Source organism: Dendropsophus ebraccatus, chromosome 7 (genome assembly GCF_027789765.1).
Source record: "Dendropsophus ebraccatus isolate aDenEbr1 chromosome 7, aDenEbr1.pat, whole genome shotgun sequence".
NCBI classification, from domain to species: domain Eukaryota; kingdom Metazoa; phylum Chordata; class Amphibia; order Anura; family Hylidae; genus Dendropsophus; species Dendropsophus ebraccatus.
Window position 1 is genome coordinate 141,656,493 of NC_091460.1, and position 22,318 is coordinate 141,678,810.

Here is a 22,318-nt window from a genome sequence, read left to right on the forward strand (position 1 = left end):
GCGCGACAGCAGCGGATTGTCAGCGTTTCAGCCTTTTGAAAGATATCAGTTATCGTGGACGGTGGCTGATCTTCGTTTCTATCACACAAAACGATTATTGGCCAATCGCTTCATGTAATAGGGCCTTAAAGGGGTACTCCGAACTGGGGTAATTTTTAGTGTACGGCCGGGGAAGGGATGGAAATAGAGGTCGCCGGTCACTTACCTCCCTGGGTCCCGGATCGCGCCGCCCCGTTCTCCCGTCCTGCTGCCTAGTCAGAGCTGCGGTTTAAGACATGACGTCTCAAGGCAGCTCTGCTATTCAGCGGCCGAGGTGGGACTCCGCTACTACCGCTGAAGGGCTGAGCTGCCACGTCACGTGTCAAGCCGCAGCTCAGACCAGGAAGCGGCAAAAGGGACGGCGCGATCCGGGAACCCAGGGAGGTAAGTGACCGGCAGCCTCTATATCCACCCCTTCCCCGGCCATACACTAAAGATAACCCTGCTCGGAGTACCCCTTTAACACATGGCTGCAACTACAACCCGAGAGGTGCAAGAAATCCTCCTGATGAATGACGCCTTCCTGCCTGACGTGGCCGAGGGCGGATGAGGGGCGCTGATCATCTACTGATCACCCAGCAGCACAAAGGATGAGAGAGAAAACTGCTGGTGTGAACAGGGTCTGAGAACAGATAACAGTCTGGGAAGTGCGATTATTCCAGCATCCTGACAGGCCACAAGAGACCAGAATCAGCCGCTGAGGAGAAGATCTGATCACTGATCGCTCCTGCCGATCCCCTCACGTGTCCGGGAGCCGCAGCGTCCCAGGTGCTGAAGCCCCGCCCCTCACTTCCGTGTTTACATCTCTCCTCTCTTCCCTCCAATTCCATCCGCATTGTGAGCTCACGCTCCCGCTGCCAATCAAAGCCGCCCTCAGCGCCCATTGGCCGGCGGCCCGTCCTCTCTCCTGCTCCCTCATTGGTTAGCGCTCACATTTCGAACCATCCCCGGGCGCGGATTGGCTGCCTGCCGCTGTCCATCAGCCGACCCTCCTGCCCGTTTGATCTCTGCGCTTCCGCTATGAACGGGATATTTTTTTTTTATTTTTTTTTAAAGGTTACATAAAAAATGTAAAAAAATATATAAAATATAATCAAGACGTAAATCGGCGCGCGTCACTGTGTGACAGCCGCATTGATACCGCACAATGTGTATGAGTGTGCAGGGTAGAGCTCGCAGCAGCCGCCCTCACTGCCCGTACGGATGACACGCACTGCCGGCTCGTGTGAACAGTGACATGCGGCCGCGTTAGCAGACACTTCCTGGTTCCCCGCGCGGCCTCCACGTCCGCAGCCCCGATCCCGGGAGCCGGCCAAGGTGATCACTTCCTACCGCGTCCTCCATCACTGCCTGCAACGTGCGCAGCTGCATCCCACCCCCAGCACACAGGCCGACCCCCGGCGCTGCCCTTACCGGCTCGGATCAGCAGGTCCAGCTGGTTGGTCGGTCCTTCGTGCAGCGACGTCGCCATATTTCCCCGGAGCTTGTGCTTCACATTGAGTCCGAGCAGCAGCAGCACCGAGGAGGAAGCGGGGATCCAGAGACACAGTGCGTGTGTGAGGGGCGGGGCCACGCCGGATCCCTCCGCCGCTGCCTACAGGAAGACTGGAGAGCCGCTCACTACGCTGCTGAGGAGGAGTGCTGCCAGCGCGATCCTTCCGCCTCCTCACACACAGGAAGTGCCGCCGTCTCCTCCGCGATAACGGATTCTGGCATGACTCACACACGTACCCGGTGATTGTCCGTCACATAGAACGTTCACAATCTAGGAGACACCGGGCAGCCAATCAGAGAGCAGAGCAAGAAATAAGACCGGAGCTCTGACTGGTTGCTAGGGGCAACAGAAACGGCTTTAATAAATGAGGCGCCAGTGAGCACAGAAAGCGCCAGAACTGTGAGGGGATGCTGGGAGTTGTAGTTCTGCCACTGATTAAGAAGCACATGAAGTCTTAGGCTCCATTTACACAGAAAGATTATTATCTGCCAAAGATTTAAAGCCAAAGCCAGGAATGCATTTAAAAAGAGGAGAAATCTCAGGCTTTCCTTTATGACCTGATCTCGGTTTATAGTCTGTTCCTGGCTTTGGCTTTAAATCTGTCGTCAGATAATCTTTCTGTGTAAATAGACCCTTATTATCAGAGAGAGAGAAAAAAAAAAAAACCTAAATGCTAAGTAAAGGAAGTAGTAAACTGTCAATCATTGAAGGGACCGCCCACTTGACTACTTAGCCCAGAATGAGTAGAGATTGACAGGATTTAGGGTCCATTTACACAGAAAGATTATCTGCCAAAGATTTGAAGCCAAAGCCAGGAATGCATTTGAAAAGAGGAGAAATCTCAGGCTTTCCTTTATGACCTGATCTCTGTTTATAGTCTGTTTCTGGCTTTGGCTTCAAATCTATGGCAGATAAATCTTTCTGTGTAAATGGACCCTAAATGATGCTGGGACCTTGTTGCTCTCCCCTCCCAATAGCCAGAGCTCTAGACACTTTTGTTTTATTACTATTAAATAAAACACTTTTTTTGTTTTGTTTTTTATAAGTTTTATAAGATACTGTAATTCTTATCCCTATATTTTTTCCCCAACTACACGGCTATGTTCCCGCTCTCTGACATGTTCCTGCAGCCCATACATTATCTCATCTCTATGTGGATTGCGAGCATCTTCGGGTGTTTCTGCAATCCCATTAGAATGGGTTCACACTACGTTTTTGCGATCCGTTTATCGAAGAAGAAAAAAACATGCATATGTGTGCATCCGTTTTTTCCATTGAATTCTATTATTTAAAAAAAAAAAAAACGGATTTTTTTTAATGTACACAAAAACTGATTTTTGTGTCCGTAAAAAAAAAAAAAAAAAAAAGGATCCGTTTTTGATCCTTTTTTTTTTTAAATGGATACACAAAACAGATACACACAAGTGCATGTATTTATTCATCCGTTTTTCGCAAAAAAAAAAAAAAAAAAACCCACTGCAGCAGCGGCGCGCCCGCATCAGAACCCCCCACAGCACACTATGGAGCGTGCGGCCGGAGACACTCGCTCCATTGTGTGCACTGACAGGGTTTTCTGCGGCCGCTATTCACTGAATAACTGTCGTGTCAGTTTTCTACGGCGCCGCTAGGGATCCTGGCAGGAGCGTATACTATGTGTATACACTCCAGCCGAGATTCCCTCAGAAGGCAGCACTACGTAAGTGCCGTGGGAATCATGGCCATTGTAACAACGGCCGTGATTCCCACGGAACTTACATTGTGTGAACATAGCCTTATTTCTTATTCGCCAATACAAAAGTAAAAAACAAGACATTTAAAAAACGCGTTGCGAGGACAAGCCTCTTAATCATGGCAAATGTGAACACTAACTTCTTTGGATGCCTCACAGGTTGTGGCCCGCAATATTTTCACGTGTTTCTGAACGCATTCCACTACCATTCATCAAGCAAGCAGCGACTGGGAGAGCTGACCCATTGGTTTTTCTGTATTTTTCTCGAGCACAAGGAAAACTACGGCCGCCGTTTACCCAAGAAAATTGACATGATCCTTTTTTTCTACGGCCGAAGTGAACAGCGGCCGTAGTGCTCTCCCTGTGTGTGAGTACTGCGGCTGTTATTGCAGTGACCGCTATGTGCAATGCAGCGGCAGAAAACTAGGGCCGTTGTTTTACATGAAAACTGTATTTTTTTTGTGCTGTATGAGCAGAGCCTAAAGCTGTATGAGAATGTATTTTTTTGCATGGTGAATCTACTGTTTTATCTTATTTTGGGTAGATGGGACTTTTTTTTTTATTACTTTTTACAGTTGTTTTTTTTTGGGGGGGGGGGGGTGATAGGTGACCAATAATCAATAATTCTGGCATTTTTATCTTATTTTGGGTAGATGGGACTTCTTTTTATTACTTTTTAGTTTTTTTTTTCTTTTTTCATTTTTGTGGGATGCTAGGTGACCAATAATCAATAATTCTGGCATTTTTTGTTAACCCATATAGGCCACTTACCGAGAAGAATCTATAATGTTATATTGTAATAGTTCAGACAATTCCACAAACTGCGATACCAAATGTTACAATGTTACTGAAGTTTATACCTTATGGTAATCGGGTGGTTTGGAGCCCTGGGGGCGGGGCTACCACCCCAGAGCACTGATTGGCTGCCAGCCCGCCTCTTGTAATGTAAATAAATGGAGAAGGCCTGCTGGGGGTGGGTTGGAAAGGCGCTCTGGGGGCAGTATCATAAAGATCTAACTAGTGCCAAGGATGAAGGTAAGAGGCTCACCTTCATCCTCAGTGCACAAAAAGACATATCAGCAAATTAGTGTAGTCTAACCTGCTGTTTTATTTTAAATATTAGAAAGGGAGTGGAGGGGTTAAAAAAAATACTTTTTACCCTTCATCTTCAATGGACTGTTTATACAGTTCTCCTACTGTGAAATCTACGAGTACTGACTGCATGTACACCAAACCAGGAGTGGATCCAGCAAGATGGAGATATCCTTCCTATACATCTCACATTCCTTTTCAATCCCCAGAACTTTCCCCCACATTGTCTGAACCTTTTAGAGCACAAAAATAAAGTCATAGCAAACTATATATATATATATATATATATATATATATATATATATATATATATATTTACACAAAGTCCTGCCCCGAATACACAAGAGCATTATCTAATTTAAAGTGAATCTATACCCACAGAGATGCCCCCCAAACCCCAGGACCGTCTGCCTGTCTTCTGGGGAGGGTATTTGGTGAAAAATTATTTTTGATTCAGGTCTCTATTACACACCCCAGTCTCAGGTCCCCAGTATATATTACACACCCCAGTCTCAGGTCCCCAGTATATTACACACCCCAGTGTCAGGTCCCCAGTATATTACACACCTGTAACGTAGAGATAGCACTCTACTGACTGACCGTATATATGGTAGTTTGTGCCTCCTTCATTATATTACTACCCCCTCATCCTCCTGTCCCTCCATCATCATACTACTACCCCCTCATCCTCCTGTCCCTCCATCATCATACTAGTACCCCCTTATCCTCCTGTCCCTCCATCATCATACTACTACCCCCTTATCCTCCTGTCCTTCCATCATTATACTACTACCCCCTCATCCTCCTGCCCCTCCATCATCATACTACTACCCCCTCATCCTCCTGCCCCTCCATCATCATACTGCTACCCCCTTCATCCTAATGTCCCTACATCATCATACTACTACCCCCTCATCCTCCTGTCCCTCCATCATCATACTACTACCCCCTTCATCCTCTTGTCTCTCCATCATCATACTACTACCACCTTCATCCTAATGTCCCTACATCATCATACTACTACCCCCTTCATGCTGCTCCTCCACCTTAATATCACTACCCCTTCATCTGTAATTAAAGCAAAAAAAAAAAGCTATGAGTACCTGTGTGGTTCCTCAAATCCCCCCGCGACTCCTCTCCCTACTCTGCATGAGTGACATCACTTGTGCCGATTGCGGGGAGAAGAGAGCAGCCCCTTGTGGCTGGAGGAGGATACTGCCTGCAGCCACAAAAAATACTGTCACAGCAGGAGCTTATGGTTCCCTTCTGTGTCAGTACACTGTTGGCTATAAGCACTCATTAGTGCTTATAGCTAAAGGTGTGGGGGGCGGCAGTGAATGGGGCTTCCCGCAGCAGGGGGAGGAGCTTCCCAGGACATGGTTTTGTCAGGACTGTCTCCTTAAAATCGAGACAGTGGCACCAAAACCAGGACTGTTGGCAACTATGAATCAGTAGGTCTTTCTGTCTGATTTTGTCCACAGCAGTCACTCACATCTGTGATTCGTTGTTATGAGCAAATCAGGTCCCAATCGCTTGTGCAGACAGGCAGGGGTAAGTCACTTACCTCTGTCCTGTCAAATTGGCGATCTATGAATAGTCTATAGTGCTCTCAGGCAGGCTCTATACATAGATCACCGATAACACAGATTTATGCTATGCTATGGCATGCATATCTATTGATGTTTTACAGTGAAAAAAAGTGTAATAAAAAAAAAAAAGTTTTCAAAAGTATTAAAAAACCCTTATAAACGCCCCTCCCAATAAAAGTTTAAAATACCCCCTTGCCCGTTATAAAAATTAAAATATTTAAAAAAAATAAATAAACATATTACATATTGTAGCGTGCGGAATTGTCTCATCTAATAAAATATAACAATATTGTTCCCGCACGGTGAACGGCGTAAAAAAAACACACCAGTATTGCTGATATTAATAAATTATATCGGTCTTGAAGAGGTTAATAGTGAAGTGTGACAATAGGTCAGTGGATCTTATTGCCGCTATTAGAAAAACATGCACCAAAGTGGAAAATAAAAAACTTAAACATTCCTGAAGTAGGAAATACTAAATATATAACCCTTTTTTTTTTTTACTCCATCCATTTACTCCATTTGTTTGCGCTGGAAATCCTTTATTAAAAAAACAAAAAAAAAATGCAGTTTTGGGCTATGTTCACACACAGTATTTCTATCAGCCTTTTTTTTCGACCAGAATCAGGAGTGGAACTGACAGGGCAAAATTATAATGGAAAGATGTGCACAGTTTCTGTGTTTTCAAGACACTCCTGGTTTTGGTTGAAAAAAAAATGATGTGTGTGAACTTAGCCAGGGAATGGCCACGTCAAAGTCAAGTCCTACAGTATGTACAATTCTATGAGGAAATGAAAAATGTTCTGTAAATGCAAAGAAATGAAAAGTTAAAGGAGAAGTCCGGTGAAAATTTTTATTAAAGTATTGCTTCCCAAAAGTTATACAAATCCCCAATATACACTTATTACAGGAAATGCTTTTAAAATGCTTTTTTCCCTGCACTTACTACTGCACCAAGGCTTCACTTCCTGGATAACATGGTGATGTCACTTCCTTGATAACATGGTGACGTCACTTCCTTGATAACATGGTGATGTCACTTCCTTGATAACATGGTGACGTCACTTCCTTGATAACATGGTGATGTCACTTCCTTGATAACATGGTGACGTCACTTCCTGGATAATATGGTGATGTCTCTTTTTGGATAACATGGTGATGTCACTTCCTGGATAACATGGTGATGTCACGACCAGACTCTCAGAGCTGTGCAGGCTGTGGCTGCTGGAGAGGATGATGGCAGGGGGACACTGAGGGACACAGGACACTGGAGGGACACTGAGCATCCCCCTGCCATCATCCAGCAGCCACAGCCCGCACAGCTCTGGGAGTCGGGTCGTGACATCACCGTGTTATCCAGGAAGTGACATCACCATGTTATCCAGGAAGGGACATCACCATGTTATCTAGAAAGTGAAGCCTTGATGCAGTAGTAAGTGCAGGGGAAAAAGCACTTTATAAGCATTTCCTGTAATAAGTGTATATTGGGGATTTGTATAACTTTTGGGGGGGCAATACAATACTTAAATAAAAAGATTTTGCCGGACTTCTCCTTTAAAAAACGAATGCATCAGAGTCTAAACTTTTTTAGGGGTCCAGGAAAACAATGGTCCACATGTCCAAGTCCACTCTCTAGTCATAGGGGAATTGATCATGCATTTTGTCAGTTGTGTTGCCATATTTTGTAGATTTTTTTTTTCTTGTTTGTTTTTTTGTTCTTCACTTCCTAGATACATTTATCAAGCACGTACACCATTTATTCCGTCTTTTTACCTGTAATGTATTCAATTGGTGGCGTAAAAAACCACACAACAAAAAAAAGTGAAAAAAAAAAAAAAAAAAAGAAAACTGCAAATTCATCACACGTTGCGTAACATTATGATCAATTTTCTACGGCTGAAACGGGCATAAAGAAAAAGGGGCGAGCTTAAACAAAGGTGAAAAAGTCACAAATTATAAATATCTCCCGTAGAGTTTATTTGCGAATGACATGGCTTTGTAGTTTACCTGTCATGTAAGGGTACTATTAGACAGGCCAATAGGGGCCCGATAATAAATGTAAGCGAAAGCTGATCTGCTAGATCAGCGCTCGTTTACTGGGCCTATTACACGGCCCGATAATCGTTTAACAAGGGCTGCAGGGACATCGTTGACTGATGTTCTTGCAGCCCTTGCTTAAACGTTATACATTACCTATTCAGGCTGCAGGGCTCCTCTTCCTCTATGCTTCTCCCCGGGTCCGCTCGCTCCAGCTTCAGAGTGACCTGTCTCAGCTGGCAGACCACTCAGCCAATCACTGGCCGCTGCAGTCCTGGCCTGTGATTGGCTGAGCGGCCTGTCAGCTGAGATAAGCCACTCTGAAGCTGGAGTGTGCGGGACCCAGGGAGAAGCATAGAGGAAGAGGAGCCCTGCAGCCTGGATAGGTAATGTATATCGTCAGTCGCCGGCCGCGCACTGCTATTACACGTAGTCGGCGCCCAAAAATTATAGGTCAGAACCTATATCAACCATCAGCCGATGACAACAATCATCGGCTGATCGTTGTCTTTATTACACAGAGCGATAATCGGGCCGATTCGGCTGATTATTATCGTTCCGTGTGATAGTACCCTAAGGCTGCCTTCACATGGTTTTTTTTTGTTTGTTTTGGAACTGCCAAGATGCAGTTTTTGAGGCAAAACTAAAGAGTGGATCCAGAAGGCGCAGGAAATATGCTTCCCCGTCCTGTTGAATCCTCTTCTACCTATAGTTAAAAAATTACAGTAGCCAATTTCCAAAAAAGCTGCTTTGGCGGCAGCCTAAGGACCCTTTTACACGGGCCAATTTTCACTAGAAAGGCTTCTGCAGCCGCTAATCGGCCCATGGAAAAGTGGCAGCGATCAGCTGAAAAGCGGCAAAAGCCAGATTATCGGCTGATCACATTTTTAGCCTGCTTTAAAATATATCTTTATCGGCCGCACATCTTCCCGTGTAAACAGTGGTTTGTTTGGCCAAGAAAGATAAAGGAAAATTGACAGCACAGATATATGTGTATAGATAGATAGATATGTATGTATATATTTGTGCTATCAATTTCCAGGTCACACAGCAGTGCATACTCACCAGCCACGCTGCTTGTAAACTGGCTCTCCAGTCACCCGGCTGCTGCTGTAACTTCAGGTTCCCTCTTTTCCTCTGGAACAATTGACAGCCAGAGGAGGTGAGGCCTGGAGCAAGAACCAGAGAGGCAGATACAGGATCACAAGCAGCACACTAGGTAAGTATGCGCTGCTGTGTGATTTGGAAACTGGCAGCACATATATATTTATGTACACATATATATATTAATTATAGCGCTGTCAGCTTTCAGGGCTGCATGAGTCAAACCAGGATCATATATGCAGCCCATCTGCTCGATTAATCGTGCTGTGTAAAGTCATTGCAGACTGGCCGCTGATCTTGCTGATCGGTGCTCCCTTTCAGCCCCCATGGCCAAGAAATCTGTGAGTGTGAAGGGACCTTTAGGCCTTTATTCACGCCCCTAATGCTCAGAGGTTATGAAGAGCGAAGCTGCGCAGTGAACTCACAGAGTGATGTATCAATATGATGCTGGGAGAACAAAAACTGTTTAAATATCTGCAAATTTAAACTGTTTCAGCTCTCCCAGCATCATATTGATACAAGACTCCGCGAGGGCTGTTAGCCCACTGCGCAGCTTTATGCTCCATAACCTTCGTGGATTGCAGAGCATTGGAGGGGCAAGGTTTTTACAGCGTTCGGATTAAAGTCTGAACAGACATGTGGAAACACGGCCTATCACTGTAGATTTTGATTTTCCTAGTGAAGTTAAAAGGGTACTCTGTCAAAAAAAATTTTTTTTCAAAGCAACTGGTGTCAGAAAGTTACATAGTTTTGTAATTTACGTCTATTAAAAAATCTCCAGTCTTCTAGTACTTATCAGATGCTGTATGTCCTGCAGGAACTGGTGTATTCTTTCCAGTTTTTCTCAGTGTTCTCTGCTGCCACCTCTGTCCATGTCAGGAACTGTCCAGAGCAGGAGAAGTTTTCTATGGGGATTTGCTGCTGCTCTGGACAGTTCCTGACATGGACAGAGGTGGCAGCAGAGAGCACTGTGTCAGACTGGAGAGAATGCACCAGTTCCTGCAGGACATACAGCAGCTGATAAGTACTGATAGACTGGAGATTTTTAAATAGAAGTAAATTAGTAAATTACAAATCTGTTTAACTTTCCGACACCAGTTGATTTGAAAGAAAAAGATTTTTGCCGGAGTATTCCTTTTATTGAGAAAATCTGCAACAAATTCTTGAGCAAAATCAGCAGAATACCCATCATGTGTGAACATACCCTTATATAAATAAAGAGCATAGAAATCAGCAAGCAGGAATATATACTAAAAAGGAATGTTCCACTAATGTACATTTAATAATAATTGAAAATGTTGTAATAGATATCATCAGGGGGAAGTGGTATATTCTAAGGGCCCTATTATTCGGGACGATTATCGTGCGAAAAATCGTTAAATCGCTCGTATTTAAACGATAATCGTTCTGTGTAATTGCAGGCAACGATCGAAAAACCTAAAATTATCGTTAACCGTTCGCTGTAATTCCACATTCGTTCGCTCAAGTTCCACATTTTTTCACTAATCGTTCAGTGTAATTGCACATTGTCCATTGTTTTGCTGGGGTCAGATGGCGTAACTAAAGACCATCATTCTTTGTAATATGGTGAACGATTTCAGGTTAACGATAAATAATCTCGATTGCGATCGTTCGTTAGTCGTTAATCGTTCGGTGTAATAGGACCCTAACCCTCCAATAGCCTATAGTTCCAACCTGAGGCTATGCTCCCACACAGTATTTTGCAAACAAAACCAGGAGTGGATTGAATTCAAAGAAAGACTATGGGGGAGATTTATCAAACATGGTGTAAAGTGAAACTGGCTCCGTCGCCCCTAGCAACCAATCAGATTCCACCTTTCATTTTCCAAAGAGTTTGTGAGGAATGAAAGGTGGAATCTGATTGGTTGCTAGGGGCGACTGAGCCAGTTTCACTGTACACCATGTTTGATAAATCTCCCCCTTTCATTTACACACTGTTGAAATGTAGTGGATGGCCGTCATTTAGTGGAAGATAAAGAGAGATGTTTTGAAGTAACAGTAATTATTTGCCATTAAATGGCGGCCATCCACTACATTTCAACAGTGTGTGAACATAGCCTTTCTGTGTTTTCAATCCACTCCTGGTTTTGGTTGCAAAATACTGTGTGTGAACATAGACTGCATGTTGTCCATGTACATTTTATGCTGTGTTTTACTTGTCTCCTAGAGCTTGTTATCGGTAATTTCGGCAGTCATCCTCCTCCTCTCCTCCCTTCAACTTCTAAACTGATTTATGACCAGTTCAAATGTCAACTTTAGTTCCTTCAAAAGAAAGTCTTCATCACACATTTCACACAGTAGAAGCCGGGGACTAAGAACCCTATTACACGGGACGATTATCGATCGAAAAATCGTTATATCGTTCGAATTTAAAGAAGCAGTTCACTTTTTATTTTTTCGCCCCCCCGGGAAGCCGCTGTCAAGTATACTTACAGAAGATGATCGGTGTCCCGTTCCCGTCGGTCAGTTCCGTCCCGCGGTGCCGTTCACATCGGGCGCGCGCTCACTTCCGCAGGCTGCTGCGAGTCCTCTTCTCTGACCAGTGATTATACGCCGGAAGTCACTCGCTTCCATGCATTCTCTATGGAAGCGTGTGACTTCCGGCGTTCAAATGACAAGGGGGAGAAGAGGAGTCACAGCGCCGGCGGAAGTGAGCGCGCGCCCGATGTGAACGGCATCGCGGGACGGAACTGACCGACGGGAACGGGACACCGATCATCTTCTGTAAGTATACTTGACAGCGGCTTCCCGGGGGGGGGGGAAAAAAAAAGTGAACTGCTTCTTTAAACGATAATCGTTCTGTGTAATTGCAGGCAACAATCATAAAATCGTTCATATGTCGTCGATTTAGATCTGAACCTAAAATTATCACTAATCGTTCGCTGTAATTCCACGTTCATTCACTCAAGTTCCGCATTTTTTCACTAATCGTTCAGTGTAATTGCACATTGTCCATTGTTTTTCTGGGATCAGATGGAGTAACCGATTACAGTAACGATCGTAACGATCATAACTAACGATTATCGTTCTGTGTAATATTGTGAACGATTTCAGGTTAACAATAAATAATCTCATTTGAGATAGTTTATCGTTAGTCGTTAATCATTAAAAATCACTCGTGTAATAGGACCCTAATACGGATATTGACAGAGGTCGGACCCCTCCACAACCTCCTAAGTGTTTTTTTTTTCCTGTATAACCTCTTTACGGCTATGTTCTCACACTGTATTTTTTAAGACAAGAACAGCCGTTGTTGGCAATTAAAACAATGGCCGTTCCTGTCTTAAAATTATGCACTGCATAGAGATCTGTATTGTATTAACCCACACACCGTATACGCAGCGTATTTACTGCTGCGATACGCAGTAAATACGCAGCGGATTAGATCTAAATAACTGAACACAGCATCAAATCTAAACCATCAAATCTGCTGCGTATTTGTTGCGTATCTGCTGCGTATACGGTGTGTGGGTTTGTACCCTGTTATTTATTTGCATCCGCTATAGCATGAACAATGGCCGTTGTTCCCGCTCTGTTCACACCACGTATGGCCGTTCTGATGGCCACGCACTGCATAGAGTTCTATGGTGATTTGGCATGCAGGAACACCCAAATGTGCCCGCAAATGTTAATACACAGTGTGAACATAGCCTAAAGGGGTAGTCTCATCTGGGCATGCTATCCAACATCCATTCATTCTCTATGGGGCCGGTGAACACTTCAGAGCGCTGAACTCCACAGAGAATGTCTGTATAAAGACCCAGTGATCAGGCGCTGGAATTGTGCGGCCTCCAAATCATCATTAGTCAGTGCCCCATCTCCATCTGTAAAGGGGGGGGCCGCTGTCACAATGATGTAAAGGAAGGATCCTCCAAATGAGGCAGCAATTATTAATGTGACCCTGCACTGATAACTGTGCCGCCTCAGGTCTCATTCTACTAGATTGGAGACGGTATTAGGTATCTGTTTTACCAACTAAAAGGGCCGTAAATTCACAGCCGGTGTACAGTAATAAAAAAGAGCAGCTCGTCCTGGCACACCTGGAGAGTAGTATCATCTCACTCTCCAAAACCACAGAGAAAACATAAAACACACATAACAAATAGCTGTAAGTGATTTCAAGTTACAATAACTCGCGCCTAGAATTGTAAAATTCAAAAAATTCAGAATTAAAAAAAAATAAAAATACACAATTACTCGGGAAAGGACATGGCAGATTGAAAACGGTGTAGTAACCTTCTAAGGCGATGTTCACAAATCACTTTTTTTGGCCGTTACTTTATAACGACGGCCATTGCTTGTATAATCACGGATGTTATTTAGCCCTTAAAATGCCGGCCGTCCTAAAATACGGCCAAAAACACAAAAGAAAGACGTGTGTGAACAAACAAAAAATTTTAAGGAGAACTCTGGGTTTGGGTGTTTTTTGTTGGGAAGGGGAGGGGGGGGATGGGAGAGATGAAAGAGGTAATATGCTCTCACCTCCCCAGCTCCAGCGCTGGTGCCGGGTCCCCTAATCCTGGCCACTGACAAGCTGAGTGGGCCTAACATGCCACATCCCAGATCCCCACTAAGACCCAGAAGCAGCTAGGACCAGGGGTGACCGCATGTTACTTCTTTCATTCTCCCACTTCACAGCCAAAAATTACCCCAGCTCGGAGTTCTCCCTTAATAAACACATATTAAAAAAATAATGATAAAAAATAATATTCTAAATTTTATATAAGAAACTTTCAAATGTGACACCAAAAAGTTTCACTTACCTGCACGTTCTTAAGGTATTATTTACAATAATAATAATAATATCATTTGCACTTTTATTCTAGTCTACAGAAATAAATTCATTTTATAGGAGTGGTTTCTCTCAAGCATGGGGCCCCCTTCCCGATTCAGAAAACTGATTCCTAGGGGACCCATTTGGAATTGAGAACTCAGAACTGATTATACCGGACTTTTTGGGCCGTCACTAGAAATTACGCTCAGCCGTCAGCTTGTCAGCCGGCTGCCTTTTAACTCCGCTCCTGGTGCCTGGAAAAGCTGGATGCGCTTCTCCCAGGACTTCATTCAGCTTTTCCAGGCACGCAGACTGAAGGGGCGTTCAAAGACAGCCGGATGACAAACCGACAGACTGTAGATTCGCTCATCTCTAGCTGTCACAACAAGAAAAAAATTGTACAATTGGTAATACTCAAATAAGGGTGGGTTCACACTGCGTTTTTGCAATCCTTTTAACGGATCCGTTTTTTTTAACGGTCAAAAAAGTTGTGTCAACAGTACTTTATTGTGCGTCAAAAAAAAAACACGTTTGTTTTGATCCGTTTTTTTTTTATAATGGAAGTAAATGGAAAAACGGATCAAAAACAGATGCACACAAATGCATCGTTTTTTGCAAAAAACCGATTAGTTAAACAGATGCTGAAAACGCAGTGTGAACCTAGCCTAAGTGAAAGCACATGTGATCTTAGAAAGAACTGTGATACTGTATACAGTCACCTTGGCCTCTGCCTGCACTCATCAATATGATCACTACCCCAGACTACCAGGGATGGCGGCATTAACTCATCTTCTACCCTGCACTGACACATTTCGTAGTATTATCCCTCTTCACTACTATAACCATAACCCACTTGGGAAGCCTACACTAACTCCTCAACCACCTTAGGACCCTATTACACAGAGTGACAATCGGCCGATTCGAGGGATTATCGCTCCATGTAATAGAGCCAACGATCAGCTGATTGGTTGATCAATTCTTTAGGTCCGTACCCAAAATCATCGGCCGCAGGGAGCGCATCGCTACGTGTAATAACTACGTGTAATAGCAATGCGCGGCCGGTGGCTGATGAATGTGTAAAAAAAAAGTTGGCCGGCTGCAGGCACTGTCTGAAGGCAAAGTCCAAGTGACTGGCTGAGCGGCTGTGACTTAAGACAGTGCTTGCAGCGTGCTGAAGCTAGCAGGACAGCTAGCAGAGAGCGCAGAGAGGTATGTTTGTTTGTTTTTTTACAAGGGCTGCACAGACATCGCTAACTATATCTGCCCAGCGCTTGTTGCTCGATTATCCCACCAGGGAAAACTACAATAACCTCTTCACTACCATCCGGGAGACAAGTAGTAATATGTTATTCTGTGGTGTAAACGTATTAGTGGTAGTAGTATGTGGCTTGAATGACTATTACAGTCCTGTAAAGCAGGTGACACCAACCTATTTCCACTGTTTCGGTCTCTACCTCCTGTTCTTCTGCTACATCTTGCATCATGAAGGTCTCATCATCATACACCAGGACCTGAGCAGCATACCCTTCTTCTAGCCTGGCACTGGGAACTGGCTCCACAATGACAGCAGGGTACTCGGTTTCCTGAACTTCTTCCTGTCGGGACCAAAACAATTCACAGTAGAGAATGAATTAGAGTTCTATATCTATGAGAACAAAAACTAGATCGGTGTAGTTAAAAATGTTTTTCTTTCAAATTAATTGGTCCCAGTCTTTCAGTACTTATCAGCTGCTATATGTCCTGCAGGAAGGGGTGTATTCTCTCTAGTCTGACACAGTGCTCTCTGCTGCCACCTCTGTCCATGTCAGGAATTGTCCAGAGCAGCAGCAAATCCCCATAGAAAACCTTTCCTGCTCTGGACAGTTCCTGACATGGACAGAGGTGGCAGCAGAGAGCACTGTGTCACACTGGAAAGAATATGCCACTTGCAAAAACAAGACTAAACTTCAGCTGTCATCCTCCTTGTCTAGCTGACGCTCCAGTAGTTCCTGCATTTTTTCCCTAGCCCCCACCGCCACCACCACCACCTTTCTTCCCATTCACTAGTTCTTCATTTCTGTGCCTGATAAGCTCATGAAAACCTGGACTATCGAATGGATGGTGGCCACGCTGAGTTATCATCGGGAAGAGTGCTGCGGTTCATGTATTATTATTATTATTATGCCCTGTGCAAAAGATTTTTTTTTTTACATCAGAAAAATCTATTACTTATCCACATCAGTCTATCCTTGATACCCATATCTTCTGAAATTGAAGTGTAAGGCAGGGTTCACACCATTTTTTCATCCGCTTTTACAAAAAACATTTGTGTGCATCTGTTTTTTTCATTGACATCTATTATTAAAAAAAAAAAAAAAAGCTCAAATTGCATCTTTTTTTAATGTACACAAAAATGTGGTCAACCTTTTGTGTACAATAGATGTGTTTTGATGCTTATATTTTTTAATAATGGAAGTCAATGGAAAAAAACGGATACACACAAATGCATCAGTTTTTTGCAAAAACGGATGAAAAAAACATAGTGTGAACTCAGCCTAACTGTCACTATTATCTGTGAAAGTCAAAACTTTTGATTGATGTCAGAATGCTGAGACCATGCCCAATCACAAGAAGAATGGCTGAGAAAGAAAGTATATGCTCATTCATGGTGATCTCGGCAAGCCGGTCCCTGACCTATCCAAACTTTTGATGTGTTTCAGTGAAAATTTTTGTAAATGACAATAAGGGACACACTGAGAAAAAGTGGCAGAATTTCAAGTGGAGCCGACACTGCTTGAAATTCCGACTAACCCATTGTTTCAGTGGGAGATGACAGTGTCGACTAGGCGGGGCTTCACAGCAACTGAGCCGTTTCCCTAGCCAGGAGTTGTGGCCCAACTGCCATGAAGCCCCGCCTAGTTGACACTGTTAACCGATGAAATAAAGCGACTGTGGGGGGGACAGTATCACTTTAAATTATACTTCTAGATTTCCTGTCCTACACAGTTCGGCATGGAGAGATGCAGCTCACACTGGGCGGTTGGGTTGCCAAGGCAACCATACAACACCCAGCAAGTTCTGTGCACAAGTCCTATTAATTAGAGAAGGGCTTGTGCGCAGACGCCGCTGGGTTTCATACTGTTGCCGTGGCAACTGGACCTCTCTGCGTAGCTGCGTCTTTTTATACTGAACTGTACAGAACACTATAGGTTGACCAGGGGTACATAACATATAGCGTCACCAGTATGGGACATGTTTAGGCCCTTTCTTATATTATTTGACCTTGTTCTATATTCTGTTCTTTCCTCACCTGTTCTGCGTTTTCCACTCCATTGCTGACATAGCTTCCCACTGATCCTCCACCATCCACCACAGCGGAGGTCATGTTGCATCCCCTGAATCTAGCTGCAAACAAACTGGTCAACCAGTCGCCTCGAGAACCGCTTCACACCGATCTTCACACCGATCCTGTCAAAAGGAGAAGCAGTTAGAGACTTTGGTTTCCTTAAAAATAAAAAATAGCAGAGGCTTAAACAAAAAAAACTTTCAACTGGGTAAGATGTGCGAGAATCTAATAGCACAGAAGATAAATTAACTGACCTTATAGGTTACCTTTATGCAGCAAGAGCTCCTATACAGCCACACCTATCTCCATGGTAACAGACTACAAACAAACCTTCTGCAGTCTGATGCTGCACTCGTGTGGTATTTTCTTAAATTTTTTGGAAGTGAACGTACATTTCTCTACACAGACGATTATTGTTCATTACTGATCGATGCTGCCATTTGATTGGCTTAAAGGGGAACTTGTCAGCAAGTTAAAAGAATCTAATTTGCTAATATATCCTTATTGCACATGAGACTTTCCAGTGCAGCTAGTAGTTTGCTCCACAGTCTGGTAAGACCATTAGGAGCACTGCCGCCCCTCTCTTATTATAATCAATGGAGTGGGCCGGCTGGGTCGGCTCTATGTGGGCGGGGCAGTGCTCCTGACAGTCTCACTGGACAGCTTACGTGTCTATTTAAAGGGGACACATTTGAACCCCTCATCACAGTCCTTTCCGGTTCTTTAGACATTGCTAAATCACTTCTGGAGAATATCTGTATTTGAGTTATTCTAAATAGACGGCTTACATTGCTTTTTTTCTTTTTTTTTGGATAGGAAATTATAGTGTAGCTTATTTGTTAACTATGTAAGTCAATACGAGCAAAGTCCAAAACTCTGTTTCACATTAACAAATAAAAAAAAAAACCTGTTTACCTGATATATTAAGAGATCAGCAGCGAGAAAAACAAGGGCTAAGCATATTTAGCCAAAACTAGGAATGGATCCAAAAGCAGAGGACACTCGAAATGACATTCCTCAATACTTCTGCTCTTAAAGCGACTCTGGACCCACAAATTTAGATTTAGAATTTAGATTGTGAGCCCTATTGGGGACAGGGAGCAATAATTGGCCATACTATGTAAAGTGCTGGCGAATCTGTGTGCGCTATACAAATAATTATTATTAAAGAAATCCTATAGAAGTCATTGGGGCTTTGCATTTCTGCTTTCCGCTCACGTTCCGCACCTATTCCACCAGAGCTAAAGAAGAGGAAATTTCAAGCCGAAAACTTTCCTCTTCAATTCCTGAGTGTGAACATACCCTATCGCTGGGTTCACACAGGCTTTATTTACCTACAATGAGTAACCAAGTCACACTGCAACCACAACGGTCCCATGACTGTAATGTAGCTTTATGGGCCGGTCCTTCCACTGAATTGTATTTGCTGCAATGATGGTCCAGATCCTAACGCCCAAACCATTATGTATGTGTGCTGCGGCTGCTGCACCTTCCTTCAGCACAGATGAGAGGAGACGTATACGCTGGAGGCAGCGGCGGTGTATGTCACACACCTATTCATGCTCCCACTTCTAAAGACATGACAACATGATTATAAATAACACGCCTCAGAAGGTTCCGGTTCACACTATAATCCAAACTGCATAACCCAGCCACATGATAAATAAGAATTGGCAAACATCACTACTGCACAAGAGATAAAGGAAAGGGCACACTGGTACAGCCTCCGCAATAATAGCACAAGAATAATAAACCATTGCCGCCATATATCAGCAGCCATTACACTACATTACCATCCCCCAGGATTTTGCTTTTTGGTTTCTTGCCTGTAGCTATTAAAAGATTTAAAGGTGGTCTAATAAAAAAAAAAAAAAAAATGTAAGTGTGGTTTTAGGCACAGGAAACCCAGAGGAGTTTATGACACTATGTGCACTTTTCTGCCTATGTTCACACTGCGTTTCTTCTCTACATCAGACGCAGTGTCAGTATAGCCTCGGCTTGGTCAGGTTCCGGAGTTGTCTTTAAGCGCCATTGTCCGTTTCCTCTTATAGGCTATGTTCACACACGGTACCGACAGTGGCCGTTGTTTGGCTTAAAAACAAAAGCCGTTGTATGCAGTGAAAATAGCATTGAAGTCAATGCAGAACATATCAATTACTTTGAAGGCGGTAGCGAACAAAATCCGTTGCTCAATACATTGTGTGAACAACGGCCGCCGTTGGCACCAATTTCAATGCAACACATTTTTTCTGTGACAAGAACAAACGTTATTTTAATTGAAAAGTACGGCCAGTCTTGTCACAAAAAATAGGTTGTGTGAACATAGCCATAAAATAAAAATAGAAGTTAAAGTGTCACAGTTGTATTTTTTTTTATTTAATTTTTTTTTGCAGAAATCAATAGTCCAGGCTATTTTATAAAACTTTGTAATTGGGTTTATTAGGCAAATCTGCCATTATCTGCAATTAAAAAGCTTTTCCCCAGCCCCCCCCCCCCCCTCCTCTCTCTCTCTCATTCACTGCAAAATATCAGGAAATTGTGTCTTGTTGCATCAGACACAACCCTGTCTGTTCTATAGAGAGGGGAGGAGGGAGATGGGTCGGCAGCAGAGAGCAGAGAACAAAGGATTACACAGTGGGAGTTGTGTGAGAGCCGCTATTCAGAGGTCAGAGAGGTCAGTGCTGACTTCAGAGAAGATAGCCCGGTGATGTAGCTGTAAATTAACTCTTTGTTGTCCTGTTTTTGTGCCTCATCTCCCTCCACCCTTCCATGAAGACAGGGGGAGAGCTTCAAACCATTTTTTCATGATAAAAATGCATTTTTCGGCTAATAAACCCAATTACTAAGTTTCTTAAAATCGCCTGTTAAAAATCTGCAAAAAAAAACAAAAACAAAACAAAACGACAGTGACACTTTAAATTGTCCATTTCCGTTGTTTAGAATTATTACCACACAAACCTGCATCACAGATGTGAAGAAGAATGTGTCACCAGAAGAGAACATATTGCTTACATCAAGTTTTGGGTCAAAAAGATTTTTTAACATTTTGGTGTTTTCTTAGAATCTTATATCCCTCATCTAGGTTAAAAAAAAAAAAAAAAAAAAAAAAAAAAAAAAAAACATACATGGTACCGTGTCATTTTTACAGCGGCCACAGAGCAGACACTACTGTACAGACCACTTTTCAGTACTTCTCTCCTATCACGTTTTTTTTACATTGCCCAGTTGGCACCAGCATGGAGATGCCAGTGGCACGGTCCTTTTTTTAAAACATCACCTGGTTCTCAATCTCTGCGCTGTTCCTTTTCCATGCGCTGGCCCGGCTCTATGCCCCCAGTTTTACCAGATCCCTTCTGTAAGACGCTTCCACTTGGTGAGTAGAAAAAGAACAGTGCCAGGCACGGGAACGGGGAATCGGCGGGGTTTTGAAAGAAGTAACAAGATGCTGGAAGCCCCGTACCAGCGCTGATCGGGTAAGGTTAAAAAAAACAAAAAAAAACAATGTACCTGATGATGTTACTGTAAGATTTCAAAACTTACAGGTATCAGGTATGATAACATAATATCTAATCAAACACAAACAGGGAAGAACAGAAAAGTAGTAAAAAATAAACAAATAACAGAATGCACTTGCGTTAAAGCATACCCATCAAAGTGCAAACAATGAGAGTTGTGTGTGCAGACACAGCGGACGTTGGATGTTTGGGTTGCCATGAGAACGTCCCACACAATGACACATCAACAAGCTCTACTAAGTCTAAACTGTCACAGATATGCAAAAAGCATACCAGTCATAAAAAAAAGCTTGTGACGTTGTCAGTGCCAGCTCCATTCTTACTTTATAGAAACACAGAGACAGCAGAATGCTGTGATCAACTATCTCTAGCAGGTCTCATGGAAGATGAATGGAGTAAGGACGCCCATGTACTCCATTCTAGTGGGAGACTCAGGTCCCCATTCTCCATATCACGAGCAGCCCCCAGCAGTTCATCCCTTTGTTGATAGGGGATAACATCACCAGTTGAGAAACCCTTAAAGGGGTATTCCACTCAGATAAAATACATGTTGAATCATCCCCCCTCCTGGAGACTAACAATTTGATTTATAATTGTGATTACCTTTTCAATCTCTTTCCCCCCAGTTCTGAGCTGCTGCTTTGTGCTGAAGACACAATAAAATGTGTGTGAGTTGCTCTCTTGTCTCCCCTTCTTCCGCCCTCCATTCCAAGATGGCTAATGTAATCAGCTCCCTGGCAGGCTGTATCTGCACTCTGTAATGCCAGAGGGTTAATCTGAGGTCACAGATACAGCCGTCTAGGGAGCCAATTACATGTGTATTTTTTGTATTATATTTTGTACATTATGTTATAACACAGTATGTCCTATATGAGGTTGTGAAAGACCTTTGAAGAACATTTTCTGTTGTTACATTAAAGGGGTTTTATATACAGTAGTACCTTGGTTTAAGAGTAACTTGGTTTAAGAGAGTTTTGGTTTAAGAGCTCACAGTTTTTCAAAATTGTGACTTGGATTAGGAGCATTGCTTTGGTGTAAAAGCTCCCTGTACTGTGTGGGAGGGGGAGTGGAGGAGGGGCATGGTCTGCATAGCGGGGTCTACAGCCCTGTACTCTGACCCAGGGAGTCTCCTTCACCTTCCAAATCATAGCAGATCCACTTCAGGCTGGGGCTTACATCAGGGGACAGGACTGTGGAGGTAATCTCTCCATAGCTGTAACCCTTCTCTCCCCGGACAGAGAGCGCTGCATGTATGTGCCCACATCTGCCCTGCTCATTCCTTCCTGCTCCCTGCAGTCTCTGTCAGCCCTTGTGTTTCCCATCCTCTCCATTACTGTACAGTAACTTATAATATCACAGATTCTGCTGTTTCTGAATGTTTGTTTAATCTGTTTTACATGTTATTCAGAATAATAAATCATTATTTTTGGGGTGTGGAACCAATTTTCTGCATTTCTATGATTTCTTATGGGAAAATTTGCTTTGGTATAAGAGTGGATTTGGATTACAAGCACGGTGCCGGATCGAATTATGCTCGTAATACAAGGCAACACTGTATATATATATATGTATATATATATATTTCAAATCAACTGGTG

General features: G+C 43.4%; 1 protein-coding gene across 4 annotated transcripts in view; it reads right to left on the minus strand.

Annotated features, from left to right (window-relative positions):
- The window catches only part of ELF2 (E74 like ETS transcription factor 2), a 57,232-nt gene that overhangs the window by 16,921 nt on the left and 17,993 nt on the right, over window positions 1-22,318 (minus strand). The window contains exons 1-3 of one of the 4 annotated variants that reach the window (XM_069978615.1): window positions 17,460-17,548; window positions 17,170-17,327; window positions 15,310-15,475 (exon numbers count right to left, since the gene is read on the minus strand). In XM_069978615.1, coding sequence (XP_069834716.1) covers window positions 15,310-15,475; window positions 17,170-17,244 — 241 coding nt within the window. In that variant the 5' untranslated portion in view covers window positions 17,245-17,327; window positions 17,460-17,548. Of the gene's footprint in view, window positions 1-1,452; window positions 1,733-15,309; window positions 15,476-16,861; window positions 16,889-17,169; window positions 17,328-17,459; window positions 17,549-22,318 lie in introns of those variants that run through there. The other 3 variants (XM_069978614.1, XM_069978616.1, XM_069978617.1) reach the window with 3 other exon arrangements.